We start from the raw sequence: 19,939 nt of genomic DNA, 5'->3' as shown, positions 1-19,939 counted from the left end.
CCTCCTGCCTCAGCCTCCGAGACTCCCAGGATTACAGGCATGCACCACAGCACTGGCTACATTTATATCTGTAACCCACCATGTGAATGAAAAGCATTGGCTCCATGGCAGGAGAGATGAATAGTAGTATGGCTCCTTTGCTCTTCAGTGGAACAAATCTATTTTCTTGGAGAAGTTGCCCAGCATTTGTCTAGCAAAAATACATCAGAGCATAGAAAAGGACCAGTGCTTGGACAAATGAGGTTTAGAGAATATTCATATCGAAAAAGGTATACAAGAAAAGATCAAAGCGATCTTGCTATGGTTTGTTTTCTTTTGCTTAATAACTTTTTTAAAGTTAAGTTTCAAGGCTGTATATTTAAGGTAGGAATGAAAATGTCGTGACTGTGGTGTCACATAAGCATGTTCTTAGGTAGAATGAGTACAACACTTTTAATTTAACAGTTATATTGGCTTCACTGGGATGTACAGATAACTAATCCTATTTTGTTGTTGTTTGAACAAATTACATACAGATGAAAATGTTGTAGTAAAAGCCTTTGCAGCCTGGTTACCTACATTTACCTGCAGCATGTTTTATGCTCAGCAACTTTCATGTTTTGTTTTGTTTTTTGGTACCGGGGATTGAACTTGGGTCCTTGCGCTTGCAGGGCAGGCCACCAAACCGCTGAGCTAAATCCCCAGCCCTTTGTTTTGGTTTTTAACATACTTTTATGTGTCTACTTTTATGGGTTTTTTTTTTCTCCCTCTCCCTATACTTTCAAACCAATGGTTAAGTCAGATGCTGAAGCCACAGTATTAATCAATATGTGTAGAAGCAAATCCAGACAATAACTGGAACCTTACCAGAAATGTATGTCTCAGACTAATGACACAAAATGGTAAAAAATGTCAGTGATCCACTGCCTTTGAGAAATGATTTGTTCTGTGAGTGGTTGGCATGATTCTTAAGTATTTGCCTGCCAAGTGAGGAAGCCACTTGCTAGGTACTTCAGACACACTTTCTTTTTGCAGAACTGGGGACTGAACCAGGGCCTATGCATGCTAGGTAAGTACTCTAACATTAAACTATGTTTCACTTCCGGGAAGATGGCAGACTCACGAACAGCAGAGAAACAGCCTCTCCAAGATTTAGTGTCCAGATGCTGAAATACAGCAATGTGAGGAACAGAAAAAGGAGAAAGTGGGTCCCTGGGATCCAGCAAGGATCTGAAGTGACAACTGAAGCCCACAAAGAGAGCAAAGAGAGAGTCCTCAAAGCAAAGAAGGAGGTGGCAAGTGGCACTTTATCCCTGATCCCTAAACTCACTGCATAGCAGCGGAGGCTCAAACCTGCAGATGCATAGTGACTACCAGTGTCCTCAGAAGCCTCCACAGAGAAACACACCAGTGGAATGGAGCAATGGATTCAGCAGACTGCTGTGGCTACTGAGTTATTCTGGTTCAGAGGTCCTCCAGGAGAGGGTAGTTGGCCAGTAACCATCTTGAAGAGAGGTCAGCTGAGCTCAGAACTCAGAGCAGCTGCAGGCTGGCTCCATCTAGCGGAGCCAGTGTCAGGGTGAGGCAGAGCCAAGTGCAAACTGGCAGAAGGTCAAGGAGCTGAGTTCAAGCCAATAGGAGGCACATGGGGTGTTGTAGGCTGAACAAATTGGGTTTTAGTCTCATAACCAGAAACCAGTTTGAACTTCAGTGGAACTAAAGGTACAGGATTCTTGGGATCTGAAAGTCTACTTCTGACTTGCTGGAAGTAATCAACAAAGATCTGGGCTCTGTCTAACAGTGACAGCAGAGACATGCACTGAAGTGAGCTCTTTTTTTTGTCTTTTCTTGTTGGTTTTTGTTTTTATATGAACATAGTTTTCCTGCTGTTGTTGTTCTGTTGTGTTCTTGTTTTTGTTTCTTCATTTACTTTTCTTCCTGTCCTCTTCACCAGTTTCCCAAAGTTTGTCTAATCTTCTTTTCTCCTCCAGCCCTGCTTCTAATCTCTTCCTTTTCCATTTCTCTATTTTCCTTCCAATCCCTTATAAATTTTCTCCTGAGGGTAAAAATCACCATATCGAGTGTACATCTACTGTATACAATTTTCTGGTCTGTTTTAGATTTTGTTATATAGCCACAAATTTAGTTCATAGGGTTAAAGGTGGAAAATTAATAGTTACCAGTTTGTTACTTTCTAGGCTGCGTTTCACGTTATTTTTATTGCTGGTTGTATTGCTTTAGCCAAGTTCTAGTCAGTTGTTTTCCCTGGTATACTAAGACTGACATTGCCAAGGGTCATAAACACTACTATAAGTCAGTGCCAAAGAACAAGGGGCTCAGCCAAATAGGTAGCAACTTCTCATCCCCAATAAAGTGAAGAGGTTGTTTCTTGCAACAGACTCAAAATCCAAAAGCAAGTTACACATGGATGACATTACTGAGAATTAATCATTTTCTCCAGGCACTAAATACTAGCAATAAAACTATCTGCCATAAGGAATTTATGAGCATTAACCCAGGAATTAAACTAAAAAAACAAAACAAAACAAAACAAAATGAGAAGACACTTAAGCAAGATGCAACGTCAGACTTCCAGCTCACCAACGGCAAACCCAAGGGGTAATGAAGTGGAACGATTTGAAAGCCACCCACCTGGATTCATTGAAGTGGTAACAGCAGAAGAAACAAAGCAGATGAATGAGGCACTAGAAAAAAATCAAATCAGAAATAATCTTTCAGATAACTACAGAGATGGTGACTATAATGAAAGACATGGTTAGTGACTCTAGAGCAGATACAGATTAAAAAAAAAAAAATAGAAGAGCTTAAAAAATGATGAAAACCATGAATGCCCAGCATAGGAAAGAAATGGAATCCATGAAACAGATTCAAACAGGTATCTACATTAAAAATTCCATTAAGGGCTGGGGATTTAGCTCAGTAGTTCTGCCACCTGCCTTGAAAGCAGAAGGCCCCAAGTTTGATCCCCAGTACAAAACAAAACAAAACAAACGAACAAACAAAAACACCAAAAAAAAAAAAATTCATTGAAAGTATATGCAGCAGAATGAGCCAATGTGAGGACAGAATATCAGAGATAGAAGACAGGATTGTGGTGAGCAATCATGAAAGAAAAGATTTTTTAAAATAAATTTTATTTTATTTTGTCTCTTTCCCCTTTATTTTATTTTTCCCTCCCCTCCCTATGTAAAAAAAAAAAACAAAAAAAACTTTGTTTCCATTTTTCCTTCTATTTTCACAAGAAAGATTTCTTAAAAATATGAAGGGACCATGGAAAATCAATACAATATCTGCTAGATGATGCCAAGAAAAACATAAGATTGATCAGAGTTAATGAAAAAGCAGGAGATAGTGCAAACCACATTTTAAAAACCTGTTCACGGACATAATGGCAGAAAACTTCCCAAGCATAGAAAAATAATTTGACATACAAATATCTGAGGCATATACAACTCCAATTATCCATGATCAAAAAAAAAAAAATTACACCAAAGCATGTAGTCAAGATTCCAGAAATTCAACATAAGAACAGAATATTAAAAAGCTGCTAGAGAAAAGGAACAAACCATCTATAAGGAAAGCCCATCAGAATCACAGCAGACTTCTCAACACAAACTTAAGTCAAGGAGAGCTTGAGTGAAGTATTTTAAGCCCTGAAACAACCTCCAATTTATATTGATGTACCCTGCAAACTATCTTTCAAAATTGATGAAAAAATAAGATAATTCCATACAAAGAACACCTGAAGAAATTCATGTCCACTAAACTAGCACTCCAAAATGTTCTGAAGGACATTCTAAAAGGATATAATTAGGACTACAACTCCATGAACCACAACAGAATGAATCCACAAGGCAAGGCAAATAATTAAACAGAAGGGGAAAAAAAGGAACCAAAATAGGAAAAATAACATGACAAGTCAATACATATCAGTTTATAACCATCAATGTAAATGGTCTCAATTCACCAATCAAAAGAAAGAGACTTGCAGAATGGATCAAGAAGCAAGATCCAACAATATGCTGCACACAAGAAACACATTTAACTCAAAAAGAAATTCATAGACTGAAAGTCAAAGGATGGAAAACAATACTCCATGCTTTAGGAACACGAAAAAAAGCAGATGTGGCGAAAAAAAGTAGAGATAGTTATTCTATTTGCAGACAGTGGATTTCAAGACAAAACTGATTAAGAAACTAAACTGTATTCACAGGCGTTTTTTATTTTGAGATAGAGTCTCACAAAGTCATCCCAGCTGGCCTCGAACTTGCTATCCTGTTTCAGCATACCAAGTAGGTGGGATTACAAGCATACTCTATTGTGCCTAGCCAAGACACTGTTCTTGGTAAAACGCAGTAGTTAAGTTTGAGCCAACAGGTACAAATCAGTTTGTGCAACTGACAGCACTGCACTCTGCTGGCGCAAAAGGCCTCTGCGCCTCCCACAATACCTGAAAGGTTCAGGAACAGCTCAGGTGTCAGTGTTCTCAGGGTCTCATCCAATTAGCCAGAAGTACTACTGGGTCCCTACCAGGCTTTCTTCTCCAAGAGAAAAAAGATTATACTACATGGTCATTTATCATACATCCTTTTTCTTTTCTATTCTTTTTTACTGGTAACTATTATTTCAAATATTCTAGAAGAGAAGTATGTGTATCTGTAAGGTACATTATTTTACACCAAAATTTTATAATAAAAGCATTTTGTTTCTAATATTTTGAGATTTACATAAAAGAAGTTGAGACCTGAGGACATCTGTATCGTATCTCCAAGGATTATGACACCGTATCACTGATGTGTCTTTGGCCTGCCACTCTGGGACCAAGCAGCAGCTTGGCCGGGACATTCCTGGACATGGCATCTCTGACAACAGAGCAGCTCTAGAAGTGTGATATAGCTGCCCACTCACCTCGCGTCCACCTCACCTCCAACGTGCATGAGAAAAGAGCCGTCAGGCTGCTTCAGCGAGTACAAGTACTGGAGAAGCTTCTCTCTGTGAAATGGCAGGGAGGGGGCAGAAGGCAATGGTCAGTGCAGTGCGGTGGGTGGAGCCCTCTGGATCCCTGGTCCTGCCAGCTGCGGCTGTACCTGTTAATGATGTCGTACGCCTCCTCTGTGCCGATGATACACAGTGCATTGACAGCTGCATATGTGGGTGCAAGGTGCGGGTGCTGACCAGGGCCCCCTCCAAAGCCACCGTCTGGGCTTTGACACAGCTCCAGGAACTGACACACACTAGGTACATGGCCAAAGGGAAAACAAAGTTGAGAGCATTAATTTCAAAACAATAATTTCCTACCAAAGTCCACATCTTTCTAATTATCTCCCCTCCTGCAAAAGAGGGGAAAAATCTGCCCCGAAAGCTCAACTCTCTACACAGTTATCAACAAGTTTGTACAGCTCCTGAGACTTGTATTTAAGCGTCTGTGGTCAGGAATCACAGAACACAAGGCTGGGAAAAAACGGGCTGCCAGACTGAGCCTCTCCTGTCCTTTTCACTTGGCTCACAGCCCTGGATCTGGGGTACCCGTCTCCTTCCTTTGGGGACCTCACAGCCCTTAGTACTTAGATTTTGCTTAGTACTTAGTGCTCAGCTGCTTCTTTCCACACTGGCCACCCGGCCTTGGCCCACTGCTGAGGCCTTCCCAGAACAGAGGTGCCTCTCGCATTCACGGCTCTGCGCAGCACTGCTGCTTCCTGTCCTCATCCAGTAAGAAGCTGAGGTTGAGGGGAAGGAGAGGAAACTCATGCAATGTTCAGTGATGGTGGCAATGCCACAGGGGCACAGGTGACACACATCACAAGAGAACAGCAGTCTCTTGTCCAATCCAAAACCAAAAGGGCTCCTGTCCCCTCGTGGAGGAAAACTGCTTACTGAAGGTTTGCCTCTGAGCAGGGCATCGAGATTTACTTTCCTGCTTTAGGTGACATCAAGAGAGTCCCTATTTGTCCAGGGTCCTCTGAAGTTCTTTGAAAAGGAGTGTTCCTTGAAGGCCCCACTTCTCAAGTTGTTTGCCCAGGGCTCAACAGTTCACAGTCGTACTGGGGGGAAAACTTCCACTTAAGGGACCACACAGCAAACCCATTTCTTTCTTGTGCTCAGGTGACCCCCTACCCTTCCTTTGAGACAAAATTTCACTATGTAGCCCACACTGGTCTCAAACTCATGATCCTCCTGCCTCAGCCACCCAAGTGATGGGATTAAAGCCATGCACCACCATCTGACGAGCAGCTTCTTTCATGAGCTCTTCCGTCTCATTATTTCTTACACATTGCTGCCAGGAAGTCCACATAGGCTAAGCTCCACGAAGACACAGTTCCTGTGGCTTCCCTACCTCGTATTTGATTACTTCATTTCAGACCTTTTACCTTTGGGGCAGGGACAGCAACAGAAAATGCTCCCACCTTGCTATTTCAGTTTTGAAATCTCAAAGATTAAAACAATATCCATTCACCTCTATTTACACCTAAAATTTCACTGTCGGAAACACAAGGATTGAAACTGAGGCTGACAGAGAAGCGAGACAACTCTTGTCATACTTTTTTAATAGAAATTGTTCCGGGGCTGGGGATTTAGCTCAGTGGTGCCGCCACCTGCCTTGCAAGCCAAGGACCTGAGTTCGATCCCTGGTACCAAAAACAAAAACAAAAACAAAAACCCAAAAAACAAACCAGAAATTGTTCCTAACATATTTTCCAAAATTTCAGCAATTATTATACCATTTCCCAAAAATAGGTAGCTAACAAACTCAGACCCTAAGTTGGTTGCGATAGCCTACTAAGTTTTCTATACCACAAAAGCAAAAGGTTCAGCTGATGTGGCTCAGTGGTGAAGATTTACCTGGGTTTGATCCACAGCAACGTAAAACAATAAAACCGTAGCACATTATTTAAATGAAGAAAGAAAGCAAAGAGTCACCTAAGCAATTCATTCCCTTCCCCAGTGCCTAAGATAGAATTGTACTGCATGCAGTGCTCCTGACCCTGTGGCCTGAAGTCTGGCACGAGTGAGGATCGGAATGTACCAGACACCCCGATATCGCCCCTCCATGCCAAGTGCCCTCAGCTGACGCACTGTCCTGAACTGTGCTGAAGGCTGGAGGTGGGGCTCCCGCATCTCACTTCCCCATATAGAACATTCTGATCCTCTGGCTTTCCAGCTTGCACCTTAAGGCGCTGGCAAAGTGACCACAAGGCCACCAGCTGTGGCCTTAGCACTTCTGGAAACCAAGATGTTAATGGGACTTCAAACTATCAAAAAGGAAAGAAAAACTTAGAGACCAAAAATTCACCAACTAATAAAAAATTTACAAGCAGGAAACATTGTGTAAACAACAAGGGTGGGCCTGTTTTCGGCTCCCTTAGATACACCAGACACTTTGACAAGGCTGTGGACCAACTTTCTTTTGATGTCATCAAGGCTTTCCCAGTTCTGGCCTCCACAACAATCACCAACAAAGTGGAACACTACCTTTGTTTGGAGAGCAGAGATTTTCAAACCCAAAATGTGTGCTGTCAGAATCACTGGGGAGCTAATAAGGAATACACGGGCCCTGGCCTCCTGAAGCCAACAAGAGCCCAGACCTCACTTTGGTTTTGTTTTCTTTTTAATTAACTGGGTGTGGTGGTGCGTGCCCATAATTCTAGCACTCTAGGAAGCTGAGGTAGGAGCATTGCAAGTTCAAGCCCAGCCTGGGCAATTTAGTAACTCAGTGAGACTCTGTTTCAAATGTAAAAAATAAAAAGGGCTGAGGATTAAAACTCAGTGCAAAGGCCCTGGTTTCAATTCGCAGTATTCACACATACAAAACCAAAAAACCAATGCCATGGCCACACCCAATACTTAAATCAGAATCACGGAGGATGCACCCAGGTGGCAGTATTTTTTAAAAGCTCTGTGACTCTAATGTTCACCCAAGTACTTGAGCAGTGTCTCTCAAACTTGACTGTGCACAGAATCACCGGAGAATCTTGTGACACTATAGTCACTATAGTGAATTAGATGGGCCTAAGAGTCTGACTTTCTAACAGTCTTCCTCATAGCACCCATGCCCCTAGCCACAAGAGGCTGTTCAACATTTAATTTAAATTTAGTAAAATTCAAAATTCAAAAAACACAACCTCATCATCTCAACCACACATGGGCCATATTTCAAGTACTCAACAGTCAAGTCTGGCAGTGGCTATCAAACAGGACCGCAGAAGTCCTGCGGAGAACACTCCCATTACAGCGGAAAGTTCTGGTCACCACTGCTCTGTCGTCCAGCCATTAAAGATTATGTAAGAGCATCAAGTTCAAAGCAAGAATGTCAATGATTTACTATCAGCCTTATAAGAGGTTTTCTGGGACTTTCAGGCAATGGTTGAGGACTTTTCTAAAGTGGCTGGTTCTGGGCAAGATTGTCACCCATGAGCATGAAGGATTCAAAAGTATACGCAAGCCTGGAGCGGTGGTGCACACTTGTCATGCCAGCACTCTGGGAGGGTGAGGTGGGAAGACTGCAAATGTGAGCCCAACTGGAGCAACTCGTGAGCCCCTGTCTCAAGATAAAAAATAAAACACAGGATGGGATGTAGCTCATTGTGAAGGTTGTAGGTCCAATACCCCGTACCGGAAAAAAAAAAAAGTATGCACAGGAACTAAATAATACAAAACAGAGAAACAAATCAGAGCCCAGAACTAAACAAATGAAACAGACACAAGTACCAAGCAATACATTTAAGAAGGGGGAATGGGCAAAGCACATAAATACAAGATGGGAAATGACTAGGAACACAGCAGGAAATAACCAGAGATTAAAGTCCCTGAGGAGTCAACAACCAATAACAAAAACATGCTTATTTTTGTTTGCTTGTTTGCAGTCCCGGGACCAAACTCAGGACTTGGAGACCCGTACTCTGGCGTGGAGCCACATCCCTAGCCCGTTTCATCTCATCTCATCTTCATTTCCTTTCGAGACTAGGTCTCCCTAAGTTGCCCAGGTTGGTCCTAAACTGGCAAACCTCCTGCCTCAGCTTCCCAAGTACTGTAGCTGGAATTACAGTGTGCAGCACTGTGCCCAGGAAAAACAAACAAACAAGCACATTTTTTAAAGGCATCATAAACACAGCACTGTTCAGAACTATATCCAGAAAACCTAACCTTAACCATGCAGTGGTCTCCCTGTGGCTTTCACTTTGCTCTGTTTTTTTTCATTTCAGCAGCTTTTAATTCCAAAGCATGGGGTTCTCTTTACACACTTCTTCCTCCTGTGCTAAAATCATTATGTAAAGTAAATGGATCCAACACATGAGTTTACTTTTTGTAAATGAACATGTCTGTCTATATAATCACATAAGAGAAGCAAGCTAAATCCCTCTCCGAATGTATCCCTCTTGAAACATCTGATAGCAGCAGCAGCAAAAGCCTAGCCTTGCTGGCTTTGGTCAGCAGTCACAGTCGCTGACAGAAGTGCTTTTGTCCACTAGAGGGAACTCAGCTTAAGCTATCATATTGTTCCCTAAACAATCAGAAACAAAGAGAACAAAATAGGAAAGTGAGAGAAACTCCCGCGTAAGTGTAGAGTAAGTGTGCAGTGAATGCCAGGAGGGATAGGGAAGCGAGTAGGCAAATAATAAAACTCCAGAGCTACACCTGCCTGTGCCACCTTAAATCTGTATGAAGGGGAAAAATCCGATCACATTTCAAAGCATTCCTTTTCCCTGTGCAAAATAAACAAAAAGGTAACATCCTATTTCAGGTAGTCTAAAAGAGAAAATACCCTCTATTTTTATAAAAGTCATTAACATTGCTCTGAATTTTAATTGCCACTAGGTTTTGTTCACAACATCTGCATTATTATCTGCATCTAGAACGAACTGCCTGCTAAGCACATAACAAAATCCAGTGACATTATTGGGAAGTCCAAGTCACTCTTTAAAAGTTCATTAAATCCATGCTCGGAAGAGCCACAGGTAAAACTTTTACGGCAGCTGTGAAGCAGACCCTCTCAGCTGTTACCCAAGTGGCTCTTGAAATCAGGACAAGTAAGCCTATTTAGTTTTATTTTTTGGTCTTTTGAGACAGGGTTTCACTCTGAAGCCTTGGATGGGCCTCTAACTCTTGATCCTCCTACTCAGCCCAGTCCAGTGCTAGGATTACAGGCATGCACCACTACATCCAGTTTCTTCATTTTCAAAACAGTCTTGTAATTCATTGTAGACATTTAGAAAATGTAAGTAAGCCTAGAGAAGAAAAATTTTAAATCATCTTTAACCTCACTAAGCAGGTTTGTATGTATCTCTCTGTTTTTTAAAATGCATATGATAATCTATGAGAGTTGAATTTTATTTGTTTGAAGCAAAACATTTATGGGTACATTTTAGCTATGCATAATGATAACATTCATCATAGGGAATTTGGACCTGTATATGATATATCTTGCTTCTTCTTTTTAATCCCATTCCCCTCCACCTCCTCTCGACCCCATTTCCCCTTTAAAAGTTGAATTTTAGGGGCTGGAGATGCGGCTCAGGGGCAGAGTGCTTGCCTCGCATTTACATAGGCTATGGGTTCAATCCCTAACCACCTCCCCAGAATTTAAAAATTGAATCTTTTTATCCATTTTCACTTCACATCTCTTTATATAAATATGTACATTTATATGCAAGTTTAAATATATTTACAAAGTTTTAAATGGATACATATATTATTTCTTTGTACTTACTATACTATAATTTACTTAAACTTTAAATAGATGTTAAAGCCCCTAACTGCTGTTCTTTAGGTTGTTTCCAATTGCTCACTACGAAAACCCCTTTAAAGGGTGCCCCTTTCCCCTCTGGTATCACCGCCAAAGTAGCTTGGACACATTTTCCCTCAAAAAACCCCAATGATAACGAGTTCGAGGCCAGCGTGGACTATATAGTGAGTTCAAACCCAGCCTGAATTTACAGAGTGAGATCCTGTCTCAGCAAACAAACTGAACCCAATGATAAAACACCAACTATACAACCCAGAAAAAACTCAGAATCGACATCCACATGAGTTACCCCACTACAGGAAACCCCATCACTGTGTCCCACCTTCAACCTGGTCTAAATCTGCCGTCAGGCATCTGCGAATCTCACACAAAACCCTCCTTTTTCTTTCCACTTCTCTCCTGGGCGACTTTCCCGTTCATAGTTTTGTGTACATCCTGAGTGTGTAGGTGTGGGGAAGAAATGGCCCCCAACCCCCAAATGGTATTTCAAAAACACATGGGCCTTTATTTTGACAATTAAACTCCTGTTACTGCAGAAACTGTGTCCAGCTCTACTTCCAGGGCTGGAAGCAATCCTGATGATCAAAACAGCGCATGTTTTCTCTCTGCCTCAGAAAGCGGGTATCACAAGGGTTAAGGGCTTAATGCATTATTATCTTCCCCATCCACATTCATCACAAGACACCCTGCCCAGGAAAGCAAGAATGAGAGGTTATTGTTAAGAGAGAATGAATGAGACAATGTGACTTCTGTTCTTCGGACCTGACAATGTGACCAAGGCAGGGACACTGTGACCAGGGAGGCCCCAGGGAGCCTCCACCAGTCCCCACACAGCTGCCACCTTGTGCTGTGAAGAAGGGATTTGGCTCAGGGACCTTGGGCCCCATATTCCTGGCCCTCTGGAACACCAGGGGAGCAGAGGAATGCAAGCCAAGAGGACAGGCTCACTGTGTGGGCCTCTTGGGTTCCACTCCCGGCTGTCCCTGCCCATCCCAGGTATCCCTAAGACTGGGGTCATGATAGGCTTTTTTCCCTTAACATATCAGTGGTGATGAGCTGCTGAGAATGAGGTGCCATTCTGCAAACACGATCCGCACAAGCGGCTCAGGAAGAATCTCAGTTGATCAGATCTCTAGTCATCAGAAGTTTATGAAAACTGAATCATGACACAGGTACACTAAGACAGTGACCCATCCAGTCCTGTCAAGAGCTACCCCATGCTGCAGGCACTTCTGAAGAGGCACTTCCAAAGGGGTGGTCGTGGAGGGCACAGGTGATTTCTGCTCACTGAGTTGGCCCTACTTCCCCACAGCAGCTAAGCAACTGTATCTCTCAGTCGATGGTAAAAACTTTTCTCAAAGATCAGAGCCAAGAGCCAAAAGAAAAGGCCACAGAGGGAACTAGAATCCTTTTCTTGGAGTTCAAAGTCTTGTTCTACCCACCCTCTTACAATAGGCATTTGAAGTGGAGGAGTTTCAGGAAGCTGCTGGAGGTCAAGAGAAGGGCAAGGGCTTCTTGGTAGCACTCTTTTTCCCCATCACAACAAACAGAAAGGAACCCCAGAGTCAGGATGCAATCCCAGAGAAGTACCCCTGATTCCCAGCCAGACTCACTCTGTGGCCACTATTTGGGGAATAGGCTCGTCCAGGAGCTCCAAGCTGTGCAGGATCCAGTAGCAGAGCCATGGGCGGCTGGCATCCAGACACTGTGAGAGGGACAGGAAGAAAACATGCCCTTATTCAGAGTTGCTCTGAGACCCGCTGACAAGGCTGGTGCTGTCTCACTCCCTGAGGCCTGGTGAGGGGAGGAGGGCACTCTTACTTGGTAAATGAGGGGTACTTAATTGTGTGGCCTTAGCCAGGACTGAAATGATTACCCGTGAGAAAAGGGAAAAGGGATTAAAAAAAGTTTGCCTTGCGCCCAACAAGTCCCTTCCCAGTAGACATCTAAGGAAGCTGAGCAGAGGACTTCTTGCATTTCAGGAAGTTAAGGGCTGCTGTCTTCCTGGTACAGACCCAAGGAATCTATATAACCTCAGAAAGAGAGTTTCTAGATTAACTCATTCTCAGATCTATAAATATTTGGTAACTACTTGTGCCAAGCACTGTCACAAACACAGGGGGCAGATAATAAAAAGGACTTTGGTTCTGGTTCTGCAGATGTTTGGGGTACAGTATAGAATATGTGTCACCTTAAAAGAAGAGGGCTTTAGATAGTCCCCGTAACTGTAAGTTCCTCTATGTCTTTCGGGAACGAAGCGAAACATAGCACACAAGTACACACTCCTGTAGAAATTCTGGAAACAACCTTGAGCGAGCATGGAAGAGATTCATTCTGCCTGGGGAGGTGGCACAGGCTTTCAAAGCTAACGCGTAGACAGACCTCAATTGTAACTCAAGGCCTGCGTGGCTACTGAGATTCAAGGCTAGGCTGGGCAGGTGGTAGCAGTAGTAGTGCTCCAATTATAGAATAAGGTCTTGTACTAAATGTCAAAACTGAGACAAAAATGTAGGTTTTTAGACTTTTAATTCAGTGTTCATTTCATAAGCCCAAGCTGCTGACCTCTTCAAAAATGTGCTGACAATCCAAGCTGCAGTTAACTGGTCACTTGGGGGCCACTGAACACACTGCTAAGCATTGGCCTAAGTTTGAATCACAGTTCTTCTGACTAGCAAATTACCTTATCTATGCCTACTTCCTTCTTTGCAAAAAATAAAGGCTGCCCCAACTCATGGTTAGAGAACGCAAGGTAAGATTTTACCACACTGCTCAGTAGACTGCCAGCTGCTATGGCATTACCTGCATCAAACTGATGGGATCTGTTATGGTTTGGACCTAATCTGTGCCCCCAAAGTGCCCTGTGTTCCAAGGGAGGGAACGACTGGATCATGAGGTCACTAACCTCACCAATGAATCGATCCATCGATGGGATTAGCAGGTGGGGCCCAGCTGGAGGAGATGGTCACTGGGGGGTGAGGTCTCTGGCTGTTCCCTGCCTCTCTACTTCCTGACTCTCACGAGATGAGCAGCTCTCCTCTGCGATCTCTTTCTGCTTTGGAGCTAGCTGGCCATGGACTAAGACCTCTGAATCCATTAACCAAAGAAACCTTTTCTCCTTGAAGTTGTGTGTCAGGGATTTGGTCCCAGCAATGGAAAGATGACTAACACAAGACTAACCAATGAGGCCGTGACTGGGGGATTGAAACCTGATAGCTCACATGACAAATCCAGCCTATGTATGTGTTCTGCGGCTTAACTGGAATTGGTTTCAACGTTTATGATAGGAGAGTCAGATAAAATATGGATTTCTGGCTTTATCTGAAGGAAAAAAAGTGGCAACCTTGGGTCTGCATTTGCCAATGGCAGCAGCCATCAGAGATGGGGTAAATACAAGAGGCCTCTACTCAGCCCAACTTGCCTCTCTTTGCTACTTCCTTGGGCCCTACATGCATTGGAGTCAGCAAATATGTGCCATAATAATCAAAAGTAGACCCTCCAAATAAAAGCAGACTAAAAGTGGATCTGCTCTGCGTAACGTGGGTGAGGAAGACTGGAGCCCTCCTGCTCACCTCCACCCCGTGTCCGTCACTCAGCCCCACTCCCAGCTCCGGAGCCTTCCACCACCACATACGCTGAGCTCCCCTGCAAACCCCAGGGCTCTGGGAAATACGCTTTACATCCACTGTAAGTTGGGCCAACAGTGTTAAATGCAAGTAGTGCTCTCTGAGGATCCCATGCTGGTCCTCTGGCTGGGAGGAAACTAGCTCAGCTTAGAGCAGAGGCCTGGGCCTGACTGGGTAACTGACTCAGCTGTCAAAGGGGTCAGGAGAAGGTGCGTGAAACCCTCAGCTGTGACCGCATGGTGGAGGAAAGGCTCACTGCATCGGAGTCCCCCACCAACTCTAGAAGAGGAGACTGGAGCAGCCCGGTTCTGCTCTTGTCAGAAGTGGCGTCCCAGCTGGCGACAGCCTCCTGCTTCCTGTCAGAGCCACACAGTATGTGTGAATCTGCAACAAGTCAGGTCCAACAGTGTTTTCCATTCAAATGGGGTGGGGGTGGAAACCAAAAAGGAGCACTTGGTAAAGAATTTGACAGAAAGAATTCTTGGGCAACGTATTTACCTCGTAGGCATCAGTCAGTTGTCGAAGGCCTCTTTTCAGATAATGGAAGTGCTTCTCCCTCTGCAAAATAAGCCTAGAAAGACAAGGAGCCTCTAAGCTGGTTGTGGTAGCTCATGTTTTCTCTTTACACAGGCACACACAGGCATACACACACGTGTGCACGCACACACACATCTCTGAAGTGCGTGAACGCGGTGCTGGCAGACGTTCTGATGCTGGGCATTGCCAGGTGCACAGTGGTCTCCAGGAAGTTCCGCCAGCACGCGACCAAGACAGGTACCCTTGTGCCTCTCCATCCTGTAAGCACTCGGTTAGCTGCTGTCCTTTCAGTCTTCTCCTCTGGGATCACTCCTCTGAGATCTATCCTCGTTCCCTGCCTGCCCCTCAGCTATTCTACCTCCCACGGTGTTTGTCTTCTGCACGTCCTAGGGCACTGAGACAGCAGGTGCTGCCCCTGGCCACCTGCACAGGCAGACAGAGGCACAACCTCTTGCTTGGTATAGCAAAATGGGCCTGTGTGGTTATCCAGGAAGAAAAGGGGAAGAGCACCCAGACCCCAGCGTGCTTGCAGACTACGAACAAAAGGAAAGAGAACCATTCCTTGTTCTAGGTAGGCAACTCAAGAATTATTTATAGCGTTTCCACTCAAAACAAGGCCATTAAGGCAGTCTCCACCTCAGAGTTCCCGATTCAGTAATGGGCAAGAGATGCACACATAAACAGCTGCAAAACAAGGGAGGAAATGGGCAGGTTTCAGAAAGGTCAAATATAACATAGTACTGAGGTTCAAAGAGGAGGGGGAATCTTATTAAGAAAAGAATGATCAGCAAAATTTGTGTGGAAGTGGCAGAGTTTGAAGGGGGTGAGTTTTGTTCTCAAGGGAGCAAGTTGTTATAAGGCGAGGCTGCCCCTCGTGTTTCTCTTGCCCGGGGGCTGCTTGCCCTCTGCTTTCTACCCCCAGGTAACGCAGCATGGGGCCCTCCCTGGAAGTGAAGCGGATGCAGCCAGCATGCTCTTGGGCTTCCCAGCCTCCAAGACCAGAAGCCACAGCAAACCTCTTTGCTTTGTAAATTTCCCCTTCCCGGCATTCTGTGATAAAGACAGAAAATGGGCTAAGGCACAGACAGGGGTGCTTATCTGCACACAGGTGACGTGGAAGCTGCAGAAGATGAGAGAACAGACAGAAAAGACTGCAGAACTGTCAGAGGACCCATCTTTAAGGACTCGGGGGAAGAAGCCGTGCAGCGACTGAGAAGAACAAAGCAGGCCTCGGGCAATCAGGGAACAGAGATGCTGCACAGCACGTGCAAGTCCATTTAGTTGAGAAGCTGGAGAAAAAGTACACGGGAGTGAGCAGAGAGAAGCCCGACTGGAGAGGCACAGAGGTGGCAGATCATGCATTAAGTGCATTGAGCAGTTTGGCTTTACATCTAAGAGCAATCCGGAGTCACTAGCTACAGCACGGACGAGCTTTGAAAATATGCTAAGCAAAAGACACCAGTCATGAAGTGTGTATAATTCCACTTAAACAAAATGTCCATAATGGAAAATCCTTAAGAGACAGAAAGTACATTAGTATAGGTTCCTAGGGCAGGGAGAGATGCAGGAGCCGGGGGACAAGGAGAGGAGCAGGGCTAAAGGGTACAGCTTTTCCTTTGGGGTTGAGGAAAATGTTCTAACATTACCTGTGGTGATGGTTGCACCAGTTTGATTACATTAAAAACCAATGAACTGTCATAAATAAAATGTCAAAAAAAACAAAACAAAACAAACTACCCACCCATGAATTGTATACTTTAAGTGACTGAATAATATATGAATTATCTCACTGAAAGTATCATTAAAAAACACAGGCAAATAACTTTTTGAAGGAGTTACAGTGCTGTAGGTAGCAGGAGATATGAATCTGGCAACAGAAAGATCACATCCTGGGACAGAAACAGTAGGTGAGTACGAAGCCAGTCAGACCTAGGACTTGGAGGAGGAGACAGGAAAGTCACGTGAGACCACGCCCATAGTCTCAGGATCACGGGAGACCTCCGTGGTGACTGCCGTGAGATGAAGGAGAGGAGCAGAAGGCAGCTGGGGACGCGGCGGGGAGGCGGCGTAGTTTAAGGGTGGCTACATGGTCGAAACCTTTGGCAAGGCCATTAGCAGGCCCTGTCTGGTGAGCTTTTCATCAAGAATCTCCCTGGGACTTTTCAGCAGAAACAGCAAAAGGGGTGCTGTGGGAAGGACTGGCAAGACAGGAGGAGCACAGCAGGGCGTGGTGGTGCCCGCCTACAATCCCAGCACTTAGGGGGCTGAGGCAGGAGGATCGATGCAAGTTTGAGGCCAACCTAGGCCACATACATAGTAAGTTCAAGGCCAGCCTGAACGACACAGTGAGTCCCTGTCTCAAAACAAATACATTTTTTTAAAAAGGAAGAACAGGAAGGTTGAGGAGGGAGGGCGCAGAGGGAGGTCAACCCTAGCTCAGCACATGTGCTGGCCAGGCTGAGCAGCAGTCGCTCCAGCTGGAATTATTTGAGGATAAACTTCAACCACAACTGGGGCAGAGAAATTCCTTCCGGTGACTGTGCCCACAGTGAAAATTTCTCTCTCCTTGTCATTCATTTAATCTCTCTCTGTGTCTGTCTCTCTCTCGCTCTTCACACACACGCACACACACACACAAACACACGCACGCACACACGCACGCACGCACAGGCAAGTACAAGGTTCATTATTCTTTTAAATTGAAGGGATGCATCCAGTTTCTATCAGCCGGGCACAAATTACACTAAGAACCTTACAGTTACAGGCTGGATGTTTCCCCCAAAATCTTATGTTGCAGCTTTAACGCTCAACAGAATTAGGGCTCTTAAAGAGGGGGTTTTGTGTTTGTTTTTCGTATTTTGGAGAAGCAGCCTCTGTCATTCAGGCTGGCCTTGAACTTATAGCGATCCTGCCTCAGCCTCCAGAGTGCAGGCGTATACAACCCAGCCCGGTGGGTTTAAAGAGATATTTAATATCAAGTGAGGACATAAGGTAGGGCTCCAGCCCAAAAAGACCAGTGTTCTTATAAGAGGAGACGGCAGAGAAGGTGGGCAGGGGGGAGAGAGGGAGAGGGAGGGAGAGGTGGTGGTGTGGGGCATCTGAGGACACAGCAGGAAGGCAGCCATCTGCAGGTCCCAGAGACAGGCCTAGGAGAAACCAACCCTTGGGGTGGATTTCCAGCCTCCAGAACCGTGAGAAAATAAGTTTCTGGGTTTCAGAGCACTCAGTATTTGTTATGGTAACCCCAGCTGACCAATACCCTTACCACTGCCTTATTCTCAGTTCCCCTCAATCCAAACATCTTTTCTGTGTAGGAAATTAAAGTGAGAGCTCTTCACCCTTTCCCTGAACAATTCAGTCTCAAAGCCAATTAGGTGGAGCAAAACAAGGCAGGCTCTGCGGTGTGTGTGTGTGTGTGTGTGTGTGTGTGTGTGTGTGTGTGTATGTATGTATGAGAGGGGACCTGCACGACTGTACAGAGGGGACGGATAACTGGAATGCTCAGAGGGATAATCAAACAGGTAAATACACAGAGGGCCGCGTGTGCTAGGTGGTGACGTAACGGCACCTCTCCCGGACCCTCACCACGGGCCTCAGCCTCTTCCCTCCTACCTCATCTCAAGCGCTCCCTGAGCTCCACGAACACCACCTTCCTCGAGCTCTGTCCCCACGTGCTGCCCCCTGTCTGGAACACACCGAGCACCCCTTAAATCAGCAACCCTCCCCACCCTGCAGGTCCCAGTTAGATGTGGCTTTCCTTGAGAGGGGGTCCCTGACTCACAGTCTCCGTTAGATTCGCCCCATGACTCTCTCTTGTTAGTCAAGTGTATTCACACTCATCGGCTTCATACTGCTTACCCTGCGGGGGCAGCCTTGCCCATGCCTGCTGCCCATGCCCAGCGAGCACCTGAGCCTCTGAACAACCTCCAGGTCCTACTGCACAACGAGCAAAAAGGAACGATTTCCAGGGAGCACAGCAGAAAGGCAGGAAAGAAAATGCTTCCCTGCAACCTAGCACCATCAGCAGTGACAGATGAGAGGACAGGGGATTCTGTCCACTGCTGGCTCCCGGGAACTTTCTAACCCATTAAAGTAAGGGCCTCAGTCAGAAAGCAAGCATCAGACACATGACAGACCTCTGAGGGAAGGGGGATTTGTCTGTAAGGACCTTGGGGAGAGAACACCAGTATGAAGGAATGCACTTCCTAACTGATCAGAATTTAGAAGATTCTAAAATAGCATTGCACATAGGAACAGCAGCAGACACAGAGGCCAAGCAGGCACCTGTGTAAGAAACACTCTGAGAGCTTTAACTGGGACACGCTTAACCTCCAGGCGCTTTCAGCTCAGGGACACTGTATTTCTCACTTTCAAGAAACACTAGGTCATTTCTGCCCCAAAGAAAACAATGTAAAATTATATGTGTGTGAAGGAGCACACGTGTATGTGTGTGTGTGTGTGTGTGTGTGTGTGTGTGTGTGTATGTGGTTTATGCATTTAGATTTAAAGCTGTTTGACATGGAAAAAGGCAAACTCATAAGGGTGTAGAACAAGAATACCCATAATAAAAATTAACTTCCATTGACTGTGTGAGAAAAATCCTATTATGTAGATGCTGACAAAGCTATTAAAAGTGTGATTAAAAAAACCTCCACAGCTTGCCAGGGATTTAGCTCAGTGACACCATGCCTGCCTTGAAAGCGCAAGGTCCTGAGTTCAACCTCAGTACAAAAAACAAAACAAAACAAAACAAAAAACCCAACAACAACAACAACAAAAAGCTCCATAGCCAGGCATGGTGGTGCACACCTGTAATCTCAGCACTTGGGAGTCTGAGGCAGGAGGATCACTGCAAGTTCAAGCCCAGCCTGAGCTACATAGAGTTCAAGTCTAGCCTGGACTATACAGTGATAGTTTCTCAAAAATTAGAAAAAAAGTGGCCGGGCGTGGTGGCACACACCTGTAATCCCAGCACTCAGGAGGCTGAGGCAGGAGGATCGCTGTGAGTTCGAGACCAGCCTGAGCTACATAGTGAGTT

The 19,939-nt window shown here is 44.9% G+C and overlaps 1 protein-coding gene across 1 annotated transcript in view; it reads right to left on the bottom strand.

Moving 5' to 3' along the window:
* Fntb (farnesyltransferase, CAAX box, beta) overlaps positions 1–19,939 on the bottom strand; it is a 72,769-nt gene that overhangs the window by 31,804 nt on the left and 21,026 nt on the right. The window contains exons 3-6 of the mRNA XM_010603038.3: positions 14,863–14,935; positions 12,355–12,446; positions 5,088–5,234; positions 4,909–4,992 (exon numbers count right to left, since the gene is read on the bottom strand). Coding sequence (XP_010601340.1) covers positions 4,909–4,992; positions 5,088–5,234; positions 12,355–12,446; positions 14,863–14,935 — 396 coding nt within the window. The remainder of the gene's footprint in view (positions 1–4,908; positions 4,993–5,087; positions 5,235–12,354; positions 12,447–14,862; positions 14,936–19,939) is intronic.

Source organism: Fukomys damarensis, unplaced genomic scaffold, assembly GCF_012274545.1.
Source record: "Fukomys damarensis isolate Sample0158 unplaced genomic scaffold, DMR_v1.0_HiC HiC_scaffold_21, whole genome shotgun sequence".
Lineage (NCBI taxonomy): Eukaryota > Metazoa > Chordata > Mammalia > Rodentia > Bathyergidae > Fukomys > Fukomys damarensis.
This window is presented reverse-complemented; position numbering and strand designations above follow the sequence as displayed.